The following is a 19,216-nucleotide window of genomic DNA, read 5'->3' as shown; positions in this document are numbered from 1 at the left end:
CGCCTCACCGCCATGAGGAGCGATACTGTTCAAAGGACGAGGAGCGAAGCCGGTGCGACCAAGATATGGCCTGCCTTGTTCCATGGGCGCTCCAAAAGTCGCCCTCTCTCGAACAAGGGTGAAAAGCTCGTGCGTGTTCGATCCATCCCGTCTTGGGCCTGCTCAGGGACTCTTCTAACGAATGGATGACGGTCAGAGCGGCGATGTTGACGTCGGTAACTCCCTCCGCCTGCGTTCCCTAGACTCCCACTCCCTCGCCGACCAAGGTAATGGCCGCCAACTTCAGGCCCTCCTCCAACGCATGCGTGCCGCCCCATCCGGGCCCAACCACGTCGACGCTGCGTATGATGACTTCACCAAGATCAAGGACCGCTGCCGCGCCCTCTGCACCACCATTCTGCAGGACGAGATGCGTCCGCGCACCCTCTCGAATGAAATGGCAGATCTGAATCGCCGCGACTCATCGGTGGGCTCGCCCGTCAGCAGCACTTCTGACCAACGCAGCTCCTTCAGCGGCCGCAGCTTGGCCGAGGTTGCGGCGACGGGTGCCATCGCACCACCGGATGCTCATCTCGGGGCCATCCGCGACTGGAAAATGAGCCTCGAGACGCTGACCGACGCCTTCCGGACCAGCCTTTTGGATACCTACAAGAGATATGAGCGGGAGGCGACGCCCGAAATGGTCGACCTCATGTTCAACAACAAGCGTTTTCGGAAAGATGCCATCGCCCGGATGCGCAACGCCAACCTTACCCGCGTCCGCTCCGCCGAGGTCCATTTTGTACGTCGTACTCCTCCCTTCCGCATGCCGTGACCATCGACACGAACCGCTCACCTTGCTTTCTCCTCCTTTCCGTTCAGTTTCCTCGCTATTCCATCCGCTTTCGTAACTATGACCAAGTCAAGCAGGAGCTGGACGATATTCGAAACCTTTTGCAGTCGGGCGAGTCGGGCATATCCCCAAACAGAGAGGTCGAAGAGTTTGCCATATCCCAACGCGGCGACGCCATCCTCGAGTTTGCCAACCTCAGCAGAACGTGCCCCGAAGCCAAGGTCTTGCGCTTCCGCGTGACCTCGTACGCGCTCGCCGCAACGTCCCCCCTCTTTGCCCGCATGTTCACCGACCATGGCGTGCACCTAGACGTGCACGAGGACGAGGACATCAGCGGCCAGTTGCCGCCGCCACCGACGCAGTATGTTTGCCAAGACGGAACCGAAGCCAGACTCTACCGCATGCCGCAGTTTGAGCTCAACCATCTGGGAGCCATGGAGACGCTCATGCACGCCGCCCACCTGCACATCGACATGGTGCCCCGCGATGTCGCCTTTGACCAGCTTGTCGCCATTGCTGAGTGCTGCATGCGTTACAAGAGCACCTCGCCGCTCGAGCTCCACGTCGAGCACTTTTGGTTGCCACAGTGGGTGCAAGAGGGCGCCGCAGATATGCCCGACGCTTTGCTCATCATCAGCTACGCCTTCGGCTCGCGCCAGCTCTTCACCCGCCTGTCCAAGAGTGCCATCCTCAACCTCGTCGACGACGAGGACCTGCAGAGCAAGCCATGGCCGACGAAGATCAAGGAAAAAATCTGGGCCGTGCGTTCTGCCAAGGTCGACCAGCTGTACGCCTCCTGCGCCGAGACGATCCAGGAGTACATCCGCCCGCCTGCCTGCGATCTGGAGGAAAACGAAACCCGACCCATTTCTGCAGCTCCCATGCAGCTGACATGGCCGTCGCGATGTCCCAAGGGCAGCCACAGCTGTGATGCGACTAACCTCGGCTGGATGATGCTCATATACAACGAGATGAACCTCCTCCCGCAGATTATGCGTCCTACCGTGCTGGGGCATCTGCCGCAGTCGCCGCCGCCGCGACCGAGGAGCCTCGCCCAGATGATCGCCGTACTTGATCGCATGCCAAGTCCCGCGTCCCCCACAAACCATGGCGGCGTCTGCGACCCAAGCGCGGCCTTTCGGACGGTTGTGACTGATATTTACAAAAGCGTCACGGGGCTGACGCTTCACGACATCAGCGGCAAGAGCCACGGTTGGGCACTTTCGAAGCACCTCGTGGCCGAGCCGGAGGTATTCTCGGGAATGGGCCTCGAGCGCGTGGTGACGGGAAAAGACGGCGCGCATACCGTCCCGGCCAGGTTCCCGGACAGCGTGCGACTTCGAGTGCTGAGCGAGCTCGACCAGATTGACGATCTGCACGCGGCCGCGCTGATGAGCCATGACTTTTACGAAACCTTCCGGCGGCACGAACTGTCTCTGCTTCGAAGGTTTCTGCGAGCCGGTTCCATGTACAGTCGTCATGATGACAACGCTGAGAACAAGGTGCTGAAGAGCGAGTCAGAGCGGATAAAGTACCGACAAGCACAAGAAGTTGCCGATGCTATGACGCTTCGAAGCGAAGATGGCGGCGACGACGACTGTAATGACGCTGGATATCATGGCGACGGTAGTGATGAGGTCGGCAACATGAGCGGAACAGGCACGCCCCAGTGTCGCGAGCTGCCTCCGCACAACCGTCCACTGTCATCGAGCGCATCTCCAACGCAGGCTGTCGTCTCCCCAGCCGCAGAGCCGACAATGACGGAGGAGGAAGCTCGACGGATCCTCTGGCCGGACTCAGATCCGGAAACAACCCCTGCCGTTGTGCCACGGGGGACGGTCGGGTGTCGCGAAAAGTTTCGGCCCGGTGACCCTTCCTTTTCGGGGGTTGAGGAAAAGACGCTCGTGGTTATGGGGGAGAAGCAGCTACGCAGTGAGCATGATCGACGAGTTGGCTTGATCACCGAGAGCCATAACCGGGAATACAAGTGTGGTCACGGCGAACGACGTGTGGGCAATCATTCCGTTTGATTGAGGGGTGCGGATCGAAGTCGGATCTTGGGTCTATTCCATACCCTCCATACCTGATGCTGGAGGCAGTGTTGAACCGCCAATTGCGCAGCAATTACGTTTCATCTAACCCTGTATTCTACATGCATATTCCGAAATCTCATGCCTCCGCCATCTTGGGTTAACAACACACCTTTGACGTCCTCTATACGATGCTCTTGAATAGCGCGCCGACGCTAGTGGCTCCCTCGGCACTGCCGTCACGGGCCACGTTCAGCGCCCGCAGCTTAGCCGTGCCTATGCCCGCCACGCCAGCCTCCTGGTTCTCCCCGAGCCAGGGCTTGCGCGAGTCGCCCAGGACGCTCCCCGAGAGGAAGTACACGACGAGGCCGATGATGATACAGACAAAGGCAACGGGGTATAGGAAGTGCACGCTGTAGCCGAAAACGCGAACGCCAATGATGACGCCCCAGAAGTTGGCCGTCAGCAAGGAGATGTCGAAGAAGGCGGCACTTCCCATGCGAAGGATCAGCGGGGCCAGGGTGTAGAAAAGGGTGAGGCAGAGGGTGTAGCCGACGAGCCAGCCGGCAACCTGGCCATCCCAGGCGGCGGCGGCGATGGAGGCGCGGTCGAAGATGGCGGCCTGGACGCCGTTGATGACCATGCCGAAGAGGCCGATGAAGGCGAGGACATGGTGCATGGGCGCCCGGCTGACCAGCCACTCCTCGAGGACGTTGGAGGTGCCGTAGAGGGAGGCGCCGAGGAGGCCGAAGAGGTCGCCCTTGACCATGTTGACGCCCGGCCCGCCGTTGGCGCCGGTCATGTGGTCGCTCGCGAGGAGGATGCCCATGCCACCACAGCAGACGAGGATGCCCAGCATCTGAGGGATCTTGTAGCGCACCTTGAGCAGGAAGAAGGAGAGGGCGACGACGCAGACGATGGACCAGAAGTTGAGCAGCTGGGCGGACAGGATGTTCGTGTACTGGTAGGCGAGGACGGTGAAGTAGTTGCCCTCGACGTCGAGGAAGGCCATGATGAGGTACTTCCAGCCATCTCGGCTCGCCGTGTGGCGCCAGACGGCGGGACCGTCGCGGACGAGGAAGAGGGTATTGTAGATGAGGGCGAGGAAGGCGTAGTTGAAAAAGGTCTGGAAGGCGGGCGCGTTGAACTGGGCCTTGGAGAGGAAGGAGGTGAAGGTGTTGGTGGCGGTGATGCAGAGGGCGAGGATCTGACCGATGGCGACGACGAGCCAAAAGGAGGGTGTCAGTAGGTACGAGTACCAGTGAGCGGAGCGGGCCTCGAGGAGATGAAGACCCGCGGCCGCATCGTCGTCGGCGTCGGGGCGCGTGGGGTCGAGCCCACGGATATCGGCCGGAGGGTCGGCGTGGGGTTTCTGGTCTTCAGACATGTCTTGCCGCCGGCGCTGGGGCCGAGGATGCTCGCCGGTCCGTAGGTCGTCGTGGGATTCGGCGCAAGATTCGGGCGACGAGTGGCCGTGAAGCGTGCTATATCCCGAAGGGCCTGGCAAGAGTGGCTGCCGTATGTCCGAGGTCATGAATCTGGTGTGATCGTCGGCTGAGCGGCCGAAGGCACAAGGTTGACAAGGCCGGTGCTTACACGATGCAACACACGGCGAATGCCAAGGTATTGGCGATGATGAGGCGTGCGCGTTGCGTTCGAGACGAGGAGGCGAACGAGCACAAGGATGGCGCAAGAACAACACGGGCAGGTGCAGGGTATATCGACAATGCTGCGAGTCGCTGAAGTGAGGTGCTGAGATGAAACGCTGAGATGATGAATCGTTGTTTCGTCCTCGTCAATCAGTCTTTCTCTCCCCTCGCAGGCGCAAAGACCCAAGTCGCCTGCTGTTGCTGTGGTGTCGGCTCACGACACATCCGACGAGCGCACGCCGGTTGATGTCTGTACTGCGTGCTTTGAAGAGGGGGGACGAACATGTACGTAGGTGTAGGTGTACAAGTAAGGGCGCAGAGCATGGTACTCACTGTAAGTAAGTGTAAGTAAGTAAGTGTACACGTACAGATAGCTGGGGATTCGGTTGCCAAGAGTGAGCGGTCCGTTGTTTGCGAAGATTTTGATACGACAAAAGCAGGGTTGGATGGTGGAGGAGCGGGGCAATCCGAGATCGGGGGAGGGGGGGCAGCGGGTATGCCCGCGAGTGAGAGAAGACGGGGGGGGTTCCGCAGAGAATGGGCAATCCATCTGCCAATTTGCACATACTTGCATGTACTGTGTAGGTGCTGCTCGACGTGCACTACGCCGGCGCGTCTCGTACGAGGCACAGCATGGCGAAGATCATGCAGGCTGCGATGAACGGATGCAGAGGTGCCGGTACACGGCAACGGGGCGGTCCGAAGTGCAGGCACCGAGACATTAGGAGCGGAATGGTCAGAATGCAGGAAGACGCAGCCGGTGAGCAGTTTGTACTAGCTGTTTTGGATTCTTTGGCGCGTCGCCTGGTAGGCAATATTATCAAGCATGACGCAGGAGAACCAAAAGCATTGGATGGTACACTATGAGAAGTCATCCACGTGCATAGTGTTGTCTGCATTTGAATTATCTCACGAACACAAAGTACATTTATCTGGTACAAGCAGGTAGTACTGTAATACCTGGATCTCTCTGCAATAATTACTCCGTCCTCCGCACTAAGCGCACATACTTACGGTACCTACCTAAAGTAGTAGGCAAGTATCAACTTCTATTTGCACTGTACTTGAGTACTGTAGGTTTGTACTTTTGCTCGTTGGTACGAGGTAGTAATTCGTGGTAAGAACAGTAAGTAAGTACAGTACAGTTGGTACGGCGGTACAAGTCAAAGTACTGTACTTGTAGTGCAGGAGACCTCTCAACAGCAGTAACAAGTACAAGTAAGGATACACGCAGGTGTAAGTACTTACTGTACTGTAGTAGTTGTACTCCGTAAATAAGTAAGTATTGATACTTACGGAGTTCTTGCATCCGTGGTCAGAAGTATGACAACAGTTGACCCGCCTGGCCTGAGGCCCCGATTGCGGAGTCGGCACAGTAATGGACTTGCTTAATAATGAATATCTTGACCGTTAACAATACGCAGTAATAACCGTTGGTTGAGGAGGTAAGTACAAGTACAAGTACTCCGCATCATTCCTGCACAGTACTCCGTACATGAAAGCAAGTACTACTTACTGTACTTATTAGTAGGTAAGTGCCTGAAGTGGTCTGTCTGTACTGTACTATTACTGTACATTATTTCTGGGTACAAGTACTCCATACGGAGTTCGGAGTAATACTTGCATGTGCATGTACTTAAACTCCGTACTCTACTTGTCCCAGTGTGTAATAAGTGTGATAATACACCTCTGCTATTGAGTAATGCGTGTAGCTGCAGGTGCGATGCCGGGGTGTCTCAAACTCGTCATCGTCGTGCCTGCCTGTCCTGTCCTGCGCTATTGGCGCCTTCCTCGCTTGTGCCTCCTCGCCTGTCGACCTGTATCGGTGGTGCCTGCCTCCGTATTCCGTACCCGACCTGCCTCGGGTGCTGATGCAGGTGCGGGTTGCCGGGCGGTGGACCGCCGCTTCCCTCTGCAAATGTCTCAGACAGCAACCTCCATAATAGTGGTCACCTGATTTGACATTGTCCGAGTTGCAAAGACAGCAAGAATCATCAACCTCCTCCTGTGACTCCCCCTCTCTCCTCTGACTCCATGCAACTCGTCCATCAACATCGCCTGAGCTGACGGGAACATGCTGTTGCCACGCCCGCTGCTCGCCTTTGCCGCCCTCGGGCACGCCGCCCAACCAGGCGCCGTCAAGCCCGTCGCCGCCCCGATGCGCGACCTGACCTGGGGCCAGCTCAACTTCCTGCACACCACCGACACCCACGGCTGGCTTGGAGGCCACATGCGCGAGTAAGCTGCCCCTTGCCTTGTTGGCCGCGACGCTCGCTGAAGCCGCCGGGCAGACCGCAGTACTCGGCAGACTGGGGCGACTACATCTCCTTCTCAAACCACCTGCGGAAGCGAGCCGACGATGCCGGAACCGACCTCCTCCTCGTCGACACGGGCGACCGGATCGAGGGCAACGGCCTCTACGATGCCTCGACGCCCAAGGGCCTCTTCCAGTACGACATTTACGCCCAGCAGCACGTCGACATCATCTGCATCGGCAACCACGAGCTCTACCAGGCCTACTCGGCCGACCGCGAGCACAACACGACGGTTCCCAACTTCAAGCACAACTATATCGCCTCCAACCTGGATTACGTCGACTCAAGTGGCCGCCGGAAGCCGCTCGCCCAGCGGTATCGTCGATTCAAGACCAAGAACCAGAAGCTCGACATCATCGCCTTCGGCTTTCTCTTTGACTTCACCGGCAACGCCAACAACTCCGTCGTCCAGCCCGTCGCCGAGACGGTCAAGGAGCCCTGGTTCCAGGAGGCCATGCGCCAGAAGCCCGACCTCTTCGTCGTCATCGGCCATGTCGGCCTGCGCATGGAAGAATTCCGCACCATCTTCACCGCCCTGCGCAAGCAGAACTGGCACATCCCCATCATCTTTTTCGGCGGTCATGCCCACGTCCGGGATGCCCTCAGCTACGACGCCCAGTCCATCTCCCTCGCTTCGGGACGCTACATGGAGACAGTGGGCTGGCTGTCTGTCGACGGCCTCAAGCCAAAGTCTGCCTCCGCCTCCGCCTCCTCGTCCGTCAAGTTTAGCCGAAAGTACATTGACAATAACCTCTACGGCATGCACTACCACACGGGCCTCAACGAGACGACCTTTCCCACCGAGGAAGGCGTCCGCGTCAGCGGCATGATTTCTCGCGCCCGCAAGTCCCTCCAGCTCGACGAACAGTATGGCTGCGCCCCCAAGGACCTCTGGTTGAACCGCGCCAAATACCCGGGAAAAGACAGCATTTACTCGTGGATCCAGGACGAAGTCTTCCCGGACATCATCGTCAACGAAACCCGCAAGAGCAAGCCGCGGCTCGCCCTCATGAACACGGGCGGCATGCGCTTTGACATCTTCAAGGGCCCCTTCACCAGGGACAGCGCCTACCTGGTGAACCCGTTCATCAACCGGTTCAACTACGTAGCCGACGTCCCGTACGAGGTGGCCAAAAAAGTACTCGGCATCCTCAACAGCGCCGGCAAGGTGCTCAACATGGACATGCGCTATTTGACGATTCCCGAGCAAATGTTTCTGAGCGTCGCCGAAACGCAGCAGGAAGCCCCCGAGACGCACCGGGAGGCCCGGATCGAGCTCCGGAGTGAAGGCCTCATTGCTGGGTACACGACCAATGACGACATTGGTACTGACGGAGACGACACGGTGCACAAGCCCATCAGCTTCCACGCCGTCCCCAACTGCGTCCAATCCGAAATTAACTTCCCTGACGGCCAGCCGGCGACGGTCGACGTAGTCTTTATCGATTTCCTCACACCCTGGATCATCCCCGCCCTCAAGTTCAGCGGAGGAGATTACAGCGAGGCCGACGTGCACGGCTACATGGAGGGCACCCTGATGTACAAGCTGGCCGAGTGGATCAAGACGAACTGGAAGTGCTAGGCCCAAGACGTGTCGCGATGCGAGACTGCATCGGCGTGACCGTGAGATGATTCTGCCCTTCCACGCCATTTGGGAGAAGGCCGTGCGCTTCTTGTTGCTCCCCGAACCTATTCGGCTACAATAATGGTGCATCTCTCGGCCGTGGAGCGGATGGCGCAGTAACAAATTGATGCCAACGCAACGTACCCATTCTATGGGAATATCACGCACGAGCATGCCCTGCGATGAGCTCACGGGGGTTGCCCGGGGGCTTCGCTTGTGCAAGAGAGCCACCTTCTGGCACGGACTCAAACCTGGTATTTGCACCCCGCGGTAGGCAGGATCACTGACGGGACGGCATGAGGATTCGACAGGCCCAACACAAGGCGATACTGAGTTGCTGCTTTAAACTAGACATATTACGTTTTCTTATCCCACATCTGCGAACAGGTACAAATACGCATCGACTGCCTGCTGCGCACTGTTGCATTGTTGACGACGTTCCTGGCCAGCTCCTACTCGCTAGGACATCCATAGACTCGTACTCGTACTCGTACTCCGGACTCGTATTCGGGTTCAGTGGTGCGGATCCCGTGGTGCCACTGCACTGTGGGCATGATGCACCAGTCAACACGGCCCCGTTCGGGCCGAACCCAATCCAAAGCAGAATGTGACGTCGACGATGGGTTGGTTCAAGGCTCCGTACCAGCAAGCTGGACTACTATTATGCCCGAGTTTCGTCCAGTCCTGTTATTATGCAATGAAGAAAGAATTGCCTCCCTCCGCCTAGATCAAGGCAGTCGTCAAGGACGGTGCATAATAGAGCAGCGCCTTCATTAATCGCTTCTCCAACCCCGTCGGAGGAAGGTTATTATCATTCGTCTGTGAACATGAAGTTGCTGGGAATTCGCCTGCTCGGTTCACGTTTGCCCCGTTTGCATGAGACTGCGGCGAATGGGGAAGCAAGTCGGTTTGGCAGCCGCTCTAATGAGACACTTATGAACCCGAAGCACGTATTCGGACGCACCAGCCGAGGGTGTGCCCAGGAGTAAGCACCTGCTGCCGACAAGCCTGCATGTCCGCAGATGCTTGGCATTCCGAGCCTGACATGCTCTTATAAAGGCCAGGGGAGATTGCTCCCAGCAGCTACGTCTCGCCATTCACCACCCCTTCTGCGTTTAGTCTCTGCAAAACGATCAGGCTGCAAAGATGTCTCTAGTTGGGAAAACAGTCATCGTCACCGGCTCCGGCGGAGGGCTCGGTCTCATAATTGCCAGGACCCTGCTCACAGCTGGTGGCAACATTGTCATCTGCGACGTCAACGAAGCGCGCCTCGCCACCGTGCGGACTGACACAAAGACTTTTCTTCCTGACAGGGTCCTCATCGAGCAGGTTGACGTGACGGACGAGTCCTCTGTGCAACAGATGATCGTTAAATCCGTCGCCAGGTTCGGCCGCCTCGACATGGTCGTCAACAACGGCGCCATCATGGATCGCTTCGATCCCGCAGGCGACTGTCCCAAGGAACTGTGGGATCGGGTCCTCGCCGTCAACCTCACGGGCCCATTCCTCGTGACGAAGCACGCCATGCCACACTTACTAGCCGAGGCCGGGAGCTGCATCGTCAATATTGCGTCCAACGCGTCGTTCCGTGGCCTCGCCGGCGGCGCCGCTTACACGGCGTCCAAGCACGGGCTCGTGGGACTCACTCGCAACACAGCCGGCTCGTACCCCGTCGCATGCGTCGCCCTCATACTCGGCGGCATGGAGGCCACAAACATCAAGGATGCGTTTGGCGCGGGCGTCAACGAAGAGGGCATGCGACGCCTGTTGGACACTCAGCCCGGCAACCGAACCGTGTCGCCAGTCGACGTTGCGCGCACCGTCGTCTTTCTGGGTGAGGGCATGGCAAAGAGCATGAACGGAAGCTGCGTGACGATGAACGAGAATTGGCCCGAGGCATGACTATTTACAAAAATGCTCCCCACTGCATGTTGATCTGCTTCCTCCGGACCTGCAAGTTGTCAGCTTTGTGATCAATGAACGCAACGGGTGAAAAGTGTACCATCGGGGTGAGGAACATGACGCCGCCCAGCAGCGCCATTACGGTGGCCACCAGTGTTGCCTTGCCGAAGCTCTTTCCCAGAATGTCAAAGACGCCGCTGGGAGCGACGCGAACGACGTAGACGTCGACGCCGTAGGCCACCAGCATGCTCGTACTCTCTACAAGCGTCGCCGTTGCCTCGATGCCAGCGATGCCGAGGAGGTCGCGCTCGTGCGAGAGCATCGTCTGGGGAGCAATCTCTAGGGCCGGGTGATACCTCATCAACCCTTCGGCTTCCATCTCGGTCGCCGAAGGGTCCCGTCCGACCGGCCTCCGCGGGTCAATGACGTGGCGGGACAAGCCGACGATACCGTGGGCATCGGGAAGGTAGCCGACGAGGAGCCGGGTGGTAATTCCCTGACGCGTCTGCGTGACCGATAGGCGTGTCAACGGCTGCGAGAGGATGTAGGCCTGCGAGACAACCCACGGAAGCGCAACGCCGGTTGGGTTGTCGATAGGGTTGAGAGACGAAAAATTGGCCGCATCCCCCAACGGTCCCCGGTTGTTGGGCTCTGGAGACTCGTACAGGTCCGATACGACAAGCTGGTAGCCCTTGGCGCCGTCGGGGCGGTCACCGAAGAAGGAGCAGGCATACCAGTTCTCGGCCGCGGTGCATGAAACGGACGAGTCGACGCCACTGTACACCTGCGACGTGAGCACCTGGCCAGAGACCGAATCGACGAGCTGGATGGTCAGTTCGGTAGCCTTGGAGATGGCGAGGACGATGCTGTTGGCGTTGAGGTACTTGTACATGACACGGCGGTCGCCCAATACGCGCCCAATCGAGGCGATGGGGTTGGGCGACGGCGTGGCAATGTCAACAATCTTCTGTCCAGGGAGCAGGCGCAGCTGCCAGACGTCTTGACCTCGTCGAACAGCCTTGATAGTTTCCCCTTCGCGGATGACCATGAGATCCTCCGTCGGGGGGCCAGGCTGCGGCAGCAGGACCTTGCCAGTGTCTGTCTCAACAACGGCGGTGCCGAACACGCTGGGGCCGATGGAGACGCTGCGAGCCTCGCCGGTGCTGGCGTTGAAGACGGCGTGCTCACCACCCGCGCCATAGGCAGTCACCGTATCCCCGTCAGCCAGTATTCCTCTACTATCGAAGCTCGAGAACCATTTTTTCGTCCAGAGAATCTTGCCGCTGGCGGAGTCGAGACCGTAGAAGCGGCCGCGACGGGTGACGACGACGACGATGCGATGGAAGCCAAACGTGTCAACGCCTTCGTCGGCTCCGGCCATGTTTCCGACCAGATGCTTGGGAATGCTCGCCAGGTAGGCGGGGAGACGTTCCAGGTCCCGGAGGTGGCGCTTGACGCGGTGCACGTACGCCGAGATCGGGTTCGTATGAGCTTCCTCGGCTAGAACCTTGGCGAGGTCCTCGCCCTCGCCCTTCTCGACCCATACAGCTGCGACGGCGCCGGAAAGACCCTCGTGGCGTGTCCAGTCGCGCTCGCCGTTGCGCATCAGCGTCCAGTCGTCGGAGCGAGTGACAACCGCCGAGCGCATGGCAATCTCACCGTTCGGCTTCTTGATGACCTCGCTGACAGCCTGAACGGGGCTGGTGTTCTTCACGGGCCAGCGGGCGAGAATGGCGTGCGAGTCGGACGACACAACAAGCGATTCGTCGGCGCTCGCCTGGGTGAAATAGACGTTGGCGCCGTCGGAGCTCGTGGCAAAGGCGCCATCTCCGAGGAAGGAAGGCAGCTCGTAGGCAAGATTTATCTGCCCGGTCTTGAGGTCTGTATGGAAGACGAGACCTTTGTTGCTCTTTTCGCCTTGCGCGTCAGCTTTGGTTTGGACATGGACCAAGAAGTGCGGCTGGGACTGGGCCAGATGTGGTGCGTGGACCTGGATCGACTCGGCGTCGGTATGGAGGTTGAATTCCTGCTTGGTCTTGGTGCCAATAACATTGACGCTCAGCTTGGACGGCCTGGTGGCCCAGGCAACGATGGGAGCGGCCGAGTTGGCACCGACAAACTTGACGTCCTTGGCGGCGTGGATGTCGCCTTGCGTGCCAACGGTCCAGTGGTCCACGCGCGAGCCTGTGGCCGTGTTGATCGAGATGACCTTGAGATTATATGAGGCCGGCGTGCCGTGGAGGCTGATGACGTATATGTTGGCGATGTTGTTGGAAATCTGCAGGGGCGTGTCCTTGCTATTTTCGCGGAACTCCCAGACGACGGTACCAAGGCCTCCGTGCAGGCGACGCAGCACAGTGATGCCGTCCTCGTCGAACAGCGCAAGAACGTCCTTGCGCGAGGTCTCGGAGAGCTCGAGGATCTCCAGATCCTTCACGGTACCTTGAAACTCGACCTGCCAAATGTTGCGGCCGGAGAGGGCGTTCCAAGCCTGGACCTTGTTTCCCCGAGCGGCCGCCAACCAATTTTCGCCAAAGGGTGCCCTTAGGTAGCCCGTGCCATCGGCCTCGATCTGATGCCTCCATACCAGGTCGCCAGTGCTGGGGTTCACGGCACCAAGCACGCCCAGGTCGCTGAGGGTGTAGAGCAGGCTTGCCTTGTCGTCGCTGCGTGGCTTGTGGAAGAAGCTCGTCTCCGGCTGCGGCAGGCCGAGAAGCGAGTAGTGAAAGTCGATGTCGCCGACCTCGTCTTGAAACACGGCAGCTGCGAGAGGCGCGAGGCCCAGCAGCAGAAAGGGGAGCATCATTTCGATCGTTGGGCTGGAGCTGGTTAGGAAAGCAGTCAAAATGAGCTCGATCAGGAAGTGAGCTCGTTGGAACGTTGGTTCCTTGCTTAGTCATGTCGTGACGGGCATGTTAGCATGGCCGCCGTCCTTCACATCGTACTTCACGGCCCGCCCTCGTCAGATAACAATCCGATTTTAGGTATTTTTAGTCCCGGGAATGAGGGAAAACAGACATAGAGCTTCGTGTACTCTTTTTTTTGTGGCCGAACCTGATTCAAATACCTCGACGTGGGTGGGAGAATGCGTCCCGATACTGCACCTCCTTGTCACCACCCTTCGAGTTGACGGACTCCACGAGGAATCTACAACATTCGGTCCTGTTACGAGCGGATGGATGGCAAATGATCCACCTGCGAGGGTGTCGTAACACCAATTCCGAGGGTCCCGAGGCCTCCGCGAAAATCTATCGTGCATAGTGATCTCAACGCATATTCAAATGATCCCTACTCGGCTGAACCTAACTAGCAATGACTTGGAGCCGCCCGTACCTAAACATTCCTCCTCTTTCGTTTTCAATTAGGCAAGTTCCTTGTTTGAAGCCGGCGTTGGTCTAGGCTCTCATGCGGCTTCTGAGACCTCGGGTGCCTCTGGGGTCACTTGACCCTCTGTGACCTCTTGAACCTCCACGGCCTGAGTGGCATCGGTGGATTCTGCGACCTTGGGGGCCTCTGATTCAGGCGCGGCAACTGCCACCGCCTCGGAATCATCCCCTGCAGCTTCCGATAGCTCCATGTCCTTGGTTTCCAACAGCACATCCATTTTCTCCGGCGTCGTGGCTTCTAATTTTGTAACCGATTCCGGCCCCAAACATTTGCCATCCGATGCCTGGCGTCCCAACTCTCCTAGCAAGCCGTCTAGCAGATCGGCTCCTGGTGAGGCATCGGCTGTCACAGACAAATGGCTGGGTCGTAACTCGTCTACCTGTGGGGAATCGTTTTCAGGGTGAAGGGGTTTCTCCACGGCCAGAGCATTCTGCGAAGCGGGAGACTCCCGACGCGGGGACTCTCCTCCTCTTGGCGGCGAATTGTCCTGCAAAGGACTCTCTTTTGGCCGGGATGACGACGACTGAGGGGACGACCGAGGGGACGGAATTGGGGACAGTTTGGGGGACAGCTTGAGAGACGACTCCTTCGCCACGGAACCGTCCGAGGGAGCGGATTCGGGCGGAAGCTGCATCGAGGCAGAGTCGTCGGGTCGAAGGCTGTCGTCTGTCCTGGCAGAGTCCAACTGGCTCAGGAGTGGCTGCAGCGATTCTGTGTCTGCCCTAGGTGATTTTATATTACCCACTTGATCTGGGGGAGGGGGGGGCAGGCTCGGTGATTTATCTTCCGTCATCTGAACCGGCTCTTCTGACGGCTCTTTCGGCGCTGTTGATACTTCTCGCTCCATAGCTTCCTGGGGCTCATCGCTCACAACGGCTGAAGTTGGCTCCGTCATTATGGAATCTGTCATCTCGGCCTGCGATTCAGGCACCGTAGGCCCAGTCACCGCAGGCTTCTCGAGCACCACAGGCTCAGGCACCTCGGACCCGGGTGGTGTTCTCTCGGGAACCGTAGCCTCGGGTACCTCAGTCTCGGGCACAGCAGTCTCGGGCAGGCTAGACCTGGGAGATGTAGGCTCCGGCCGCGATGACTCCGATGGTGTAGGGTCAGGCACACTGGAGCCAGGCGCATGGGACTCAGGCTCGGGCAACATCGACTGGGCAGGCGTGGGCTCAAGCGATGCCGGCGCAGGCAACATCGGCTCCGATGGCAACTCAGCTGCTGGTGGTCCAGGTTGAGCATCTGGTAAGGAATCCATGCCTAGCTCCCCGTTCGTGGCTGTGTGTGAGGGTTCCGCTGGAGGCAGTGTGACGTGTTTCAGCGGACTGCCCTCTGGCCGCGGCGAACCAACTCCTGCAGAAGGAGCAGGCGGCGCAAGGAGGTCCGCATCAGGCATTTCCTGATCCTGCTCCTGCTCAGCCGCACCCTCATCGTCTTCGTCACCGTCGTCGTCGTCGTCGTCGTCGCCATCCGCCATCTCGCTATCCTGGGGGGTTTGGATGCCCTGTGCCGTCTTAGCACGCACCTTTGCCTGTTCATGACGGGGTGCACCTACAGGCTCCCGCTCCCGCTCCTCGGGCTTAGGCGCGTTCAGAATCTTCATCTTCTTCCGGCCACGGCCTGGTCCTGCCTTGGGCTTCCGCTTCGGCGGCGGCGGCCTCCTCCTAGGCGGTGCCGGTGCCGGCGGCACATCTGCGTTGATGGCGACGACACGTGTCGCCACAATCTCGCCCTGTACCTGCTGGCCGTGGGCAAGGGTGATCTCCTCCGTGTATGCGTTTCCGGCGGCGTCGAGGCGGCGAACCGTCGCCCGCGTAACTGTCGGCTCAGCCGCTTTGTCGTCGACGGTTCTGCTTGCGATGGTGACGGTGCCAGGCCGGCGCTTGGCGAGGTACGACACGGTCGAGGCCTCGACGCTCCTGGGTACCTGCTTCCACGGACGAATGGAAAAGCCTTGCGTCTCCGGTTCTTCATCCTCTCTCTTTTCCGGCTTCTCGGCTAGGGCGGCATCAACATCAACGTCGTCGTCATCATTCGGCGGAGGTCGCTTGTAGAGGCGGCCGGAGCGAGCAGCACGCAGCAGCTCGAGGCTGTGGGCTGGCAGGAGGTTCGAGTCTTTGGGCATGCCGTGCAGCAACTCAACTGACCAGACGTCGTTTGACTGTTGCTGCTCCTGCGGCGGCGGCGGGGCCACCGCCACCCATTCCTGGCGCCATTGTCGCACAGGGAGGCCTAGAAAATAGCCAGCGTGTTAGCGACGACGGACTGTCAATCGATTGAACTTTTGTTCTCGGTGCCCACCTTCAAAGTCGTCGTGCTCGGCATATCCGCCGCGGCGAGCGTGTCGGGTCTGCCAATTCAATGTCAGCAAGTGTCGCAATATTCTTGCATATGCCGGATGCGAGTCAACGTACTCCGGGAGCCATGACGATGTAAAGGTTGAGGGTTTACAAGAGGGTGATGGGACCGCCGAGTCGCGACAATGGGGAATAACGACTGCTGACTCAGCAGTCCACCCTCCTATTGTTTGGTCGGCAGGAAACGGCGTCGGGCATGGCTCATCACGCGTCAATAGCATACAATAAATCAATCAGCAGGATTGGAAGTTTGTGAGCCATCAATCGATTTTGTTGATAGAGTGCTACTGATTGTGCCCTGATATGCTCGCCATGTACTTTTAAAATGTGTGCACGCCCATGGTTTGAAAAATTGATCCCTTCAACTCCAGTCTCCCGCGTACCATTTCACCCGGGAAAAGCACGTCATCACTCAGCCCTCGACACCTGCAAGTACTGTACAAGCTCATCACTGACCTGGCCCTTCCCGTTTCCGCCAAATCAGCCGTCTGTGACGAGTCCCTCCGGTTTGGCCTATCCTTGCCGATGTACGATGCCGCCGCTGGCCTTGCCCTGTTCTCATCAGCAAGCTGTACTCGTATTCGCATCGGCCGTTGCATCATCGACGTACCGACACGCTTCCTTCGACTACCAGTCGATCCATCTGATAGAATTTTCCAAGCACCGTTTGTCGCTGCCAAGGTCAGCTTCGTGCGCGCGCCATGCGACGGAGGGCGGGAGGACGGTCCACCTTCATGACCTGCAGCTCCTTGAGACCGTTCTGCACCAGCTCCTGCACCCGACGCGGGTCCTGCACGCTCTGATTCTCCCGAAAAGCGTCTCTCGTCCGTCGTTTGGCATACTCGCGAAAGTTGTAGGCCGCAAACTGATTGCCTTGCCGTAGTAGCTGGCGATACTGCATCGTTGATGGTCAGCGCCCATGTTCAATCTGCACTGCATTGGCGAGAGAGAAAACGCACCAGCGATCTGACTTGTTGCGGCATGTCGCCCTTTAACGCGCCGACGAGGGACATTGTGTGGATGAATGATGATGCTAGGACAAGATATGTTCCTTTCCATCCACATCCATCCAAGCCCTGGACAAGTCGGGCTCACAATTGTCCGGTCCGACTAAGTCCGAGGGAAGGCCCTTGTACCCATAATTCTCCAAATTGCCACTAGCGGCCTGACGGAACATCACTTACGTAGGCACACCTATTTCACAGCCGATGACGGACGGGGTGTTCAACCTACGTCTGGATGTCGCGATTCTCAACAGATGGTTACCAATTGTTAAAGAAAAAGCATTTCATATTTCAGTTCAGACCCCCTCGCTGCGGGTAGCCTTGCGGCCCCGCTCGACGACAACAAGTATTGCATTTCCAACGCGGCGATACTGAGTATGGACAGCGTCCTGTCCGTGGCCATTGCTCGCCAGCAAATCCATTGTTGCCGTTAGCATCAGGTACTATTTGTGATTTTGTCATCTGTAACTTGTGCATCATCTCGCTGGTTGGAACGATCATGTCCGATGCTTATGGTGTCTCAAAACGGGTCGTGGAAGCCACCGAACTGAGGCGACGAGCCAAGTCTCCCTCCTCCAGCCAGTGATATGTCGGTTGATCTAGTGCACTGCTGCCAACCCATGATCGCGATAACAGTCTACATGTCGTTGGCGAATGCGCCGTAGATGCCTTTGCACGGCCGGGAGATCCTGTGCTGACCAACGCAGACCCAAGTCGGGGCAATGGTGGTGATTTGGTCGATGGAAACGACTACAGTACGTGGTTCCCAAACTAGCGTTGTACTTGCATGAGGCTCATAGCAAAATGAAGAATCGGCATCAGAGACGGTCCTCTGGGTGAGGATGGTGTCGTCATGCCACCCAGTCGATATTCCATCTAGTTGTAACATCGGGCCAGTGAAGAACGCGCAAGCCGGCAGACTGACGACCGCAAGCCATGCGAACGAGGGTTTACCCCATAGCGACACTTGAAGTTATGGTAATTAACAGTTGCAACATCTCCTCGCGCACCCGTATGAAAATCCGGATCTGACAATTACATGACGACTTGCCATAGTATCCATGTCGCCAGTCATGTGGTGCCTCAAGATGGATATCAGTACCCGTGCAGTCGGCAGCGCCGTTCCACACTCGTGCTCAAAGCTGAGCCCGCGATGCCGCCCAGAGGAATGCCTGGCAAGATAGCTCATAAATCCTTCCATGGAATTGCGCAGAGGACAGGGAAATCGGATTTAGCCTCACCGGCGAGCAGGTGCACGACCACCACACACTACATGGGCGACTTTCCTGACAGCAAGAGAAGTACACAGTCATGATGTGGTGTCGCCTGGTGAACAGTTACCCAGTTACCCGCGTACCACCGCACCGAGCATAATGCCTCCTCCATCGGATCGGAGAACGCACGGCACCATCGCACAGCTGAATCAGCTTTCTCGCCACTCTTGTCACCTCCGCGAATCATGGGCTGGATACGGTGACGGAGTGAAACGGTTGAACGAGGCACGGCTGGGGAGTGGATGCACTGGGATCGAGAAGGCGAGTTTTGGGTTGCACGTATTTGTGTGTATATAGCAGCTGGCACATGGATGCGCCAGTCGCCGAGCGATGCGACAAACGCCGCGTTTGGTTTCAAATCGCCTTCGACTCCTTCGTGTGCTGTGCACTTTCATGGACTGACGTATATGCTTGCCATGGGCCCCCTTTGCGTTGGCAGCAGAAAAGCGGGAAATTAGGCAGGAGGCTGACCAGCGCCGGCTCGAGTTTCCAGGCCTGCCCAATCTCCAGGCTCTTCCGTCTGCATTCTGGACGGTCATTTACCTGCAACAACTGCAAGCGAGATCCCTTCGTCGCAGCAGGGCTCCCTGTGGCGTCGCCCCTGTCCGGAGTGGCTTCAGGGCACGCAGTGGCGCCGCCTTCAGTATCGCCCAGCCGGGAATGGCTCCTTTCCTATTGGCATTTCGGCACCTTGCGGTGCCGCGGCGGTAATTGCCGACGGGGTCAGAAAAAATTCGCAGCGTCCGAGGAGGCGTGCAAATGCCGGACAGTGCGCTCCATGCTTTGTGGTTGTCTCTGGAGCTTACGTAGGTGGTTTGTGAACGCAATGCTGTGGAAGCGGG

General features: G+C 58.3%; 7 protein-coding genes across 7 annotated transcripts; 3 read left to right on the top strand and 4 right to left on the bottom strand.

Moving 5' to 3' along the window:
* Window positions 1-181: 181 nt before the first annotated feature.
* DCS_05130 (uncharacterized protein) lies at window positions 182-2,862 on the top strand (the record flags this gene model as incomplete). Its single annotated transcript, XM_040802436.1, has 2 exons — window positions 182-781; window positions 862-2,862. 2 exons carry the CDS (start codon window positions 182-184, stop codon window positions 2,860-2,862), a joined length of 2,601 nt encoding a protein of 866 aa, XP_040657469.1.
* Window positions 2,863-3,046: 184 nt separating this feature from the next.
* On the bottom strand, window positions 3,047-4,396 carry DCS_05129 (solute carrier family 35 member F1; the record flags this gene model as incomplete). The annotated part of the gene is made up of 1 exon (XM_040802435.1): window positions 3,047-4,396. The coding sequence occupies one exon, from the start codon at window positions 4,394-4,396 to the stop codon at window positions 3,047-3,049; it is 1,350 nt and encodes a 449-aa protein (XP_040657468.1).
* Window positions 4,397-6,585: 2,189 nt separating this feature from the next.
* On the top strand, window positions 6,586-8,408 carry DCS_05128 (Ser/Thr protein phosphatase family; the record flags this gene model as incomplete). Its single annotated transcript, XM_040802434.1, has 2 exons — window positions 6,586-6,749; window positions 6,803-8,408. 2 exons carry the CDS (start codon window positions 6,586-6,588, stop codon window positions 8,406-8,408), a joined length of 1,770 nt encoding a protein of 589 aa, XP_040657467.1.
* Window positions 8,409-9,596: 1,188 nt separating this feature from the next.
* DCS_05127 (uncharacterized protein) lies at window positions 9,597-10,352 on the top strand (the record flags this gene model as incomplete). The annotated part of the gene is made up of 1 exon (XM_040802433.1): window positions 9,597-10,352. One exon carries the CDS (start codon window positions 9,597-9,599, stop codon window positions 10,350-10,352), a length of 756 nt encoding a protein of 251 aa, XP_040657466.1.
* A 4-nt stretch (window positions 10,353-10,356) lies between these two features.
* Window positions 10,357-13,158, bottom strand: DCS_05126 (DUF1620-domain-containing protein; the record flags this gene model as incomplete). The annotated part of the gene is made up of 1 exon (XM_040802432.1): window positions 10,357-13,158. One exon carries the CDS (start codon window positions 13,156-13,158, stop codon window positions 10,357-10,359), a length of 2,802 nt encoding a protein of 933 aa, XP_040657465.1.
* Window positions 13,159-13,755: 597 nt separating this feature from the next.
* On the bottom strand, window positions 13,756-16,165 carry DCS_05125 (uncharacterized protein; the record flags this gene model as incomplete). Its single annotated transcript, XM_040802431.1, has 3 exons — window positions 13,756-15,971; window positions 16,041-16,089; window positions 16,154-16,165. The coding sequence occupies 3 exons, from the start codon at window positions 16,163-16,165 to the stop codon at window positions 13,756-13,758; spliced, it is 2,277 nt and encodes a 758-aa protein (XP_040657464.1).
* A 444-nt stretch (window positions 16,166-16,609) lies between these two features.
* Window positions 16,610-17,109, bottom strand: DCS_05124 (Complex 1 LYR protein; the record flags this gene model as incomplete). The annotated part of the gene is made up of 4 exons (XM_040802430.1): window positions 16,610-16,648; window positions 16,707-16,769; window positions 16,827-16,991; window positions 17,056-17,109. 4 exons carry the CDS (start codon window positions 17,107-17,109, stop codon window positions 16,610-16,612), a joined length of 321 nt encoding a protein of 106 aa, XP_040657463.1.
* Between the last annotated feature and the right edge of the window lie 2,107 nt (window positions 17,110-19,216).

The sequence above is a fragment of the Drechmeria coniospora genome, chromosome 02 (assembly GCF_001625195.1).
Source record: "Drechmeria coniospora strain ARSEF 6962 chromosome 02, whole genome shotgun sequence".
Classification (NCBI taxonomy): Eukaryota; Fungi; Ascomycota; class Sordariomycetes; order Hypocreales; family Ophiocordycipitaceae; genus Drechmeria; species Drechmeria coniospora.
This window is presented reverse-complemented; position numbering and strand designations above follow the sequence as displayed.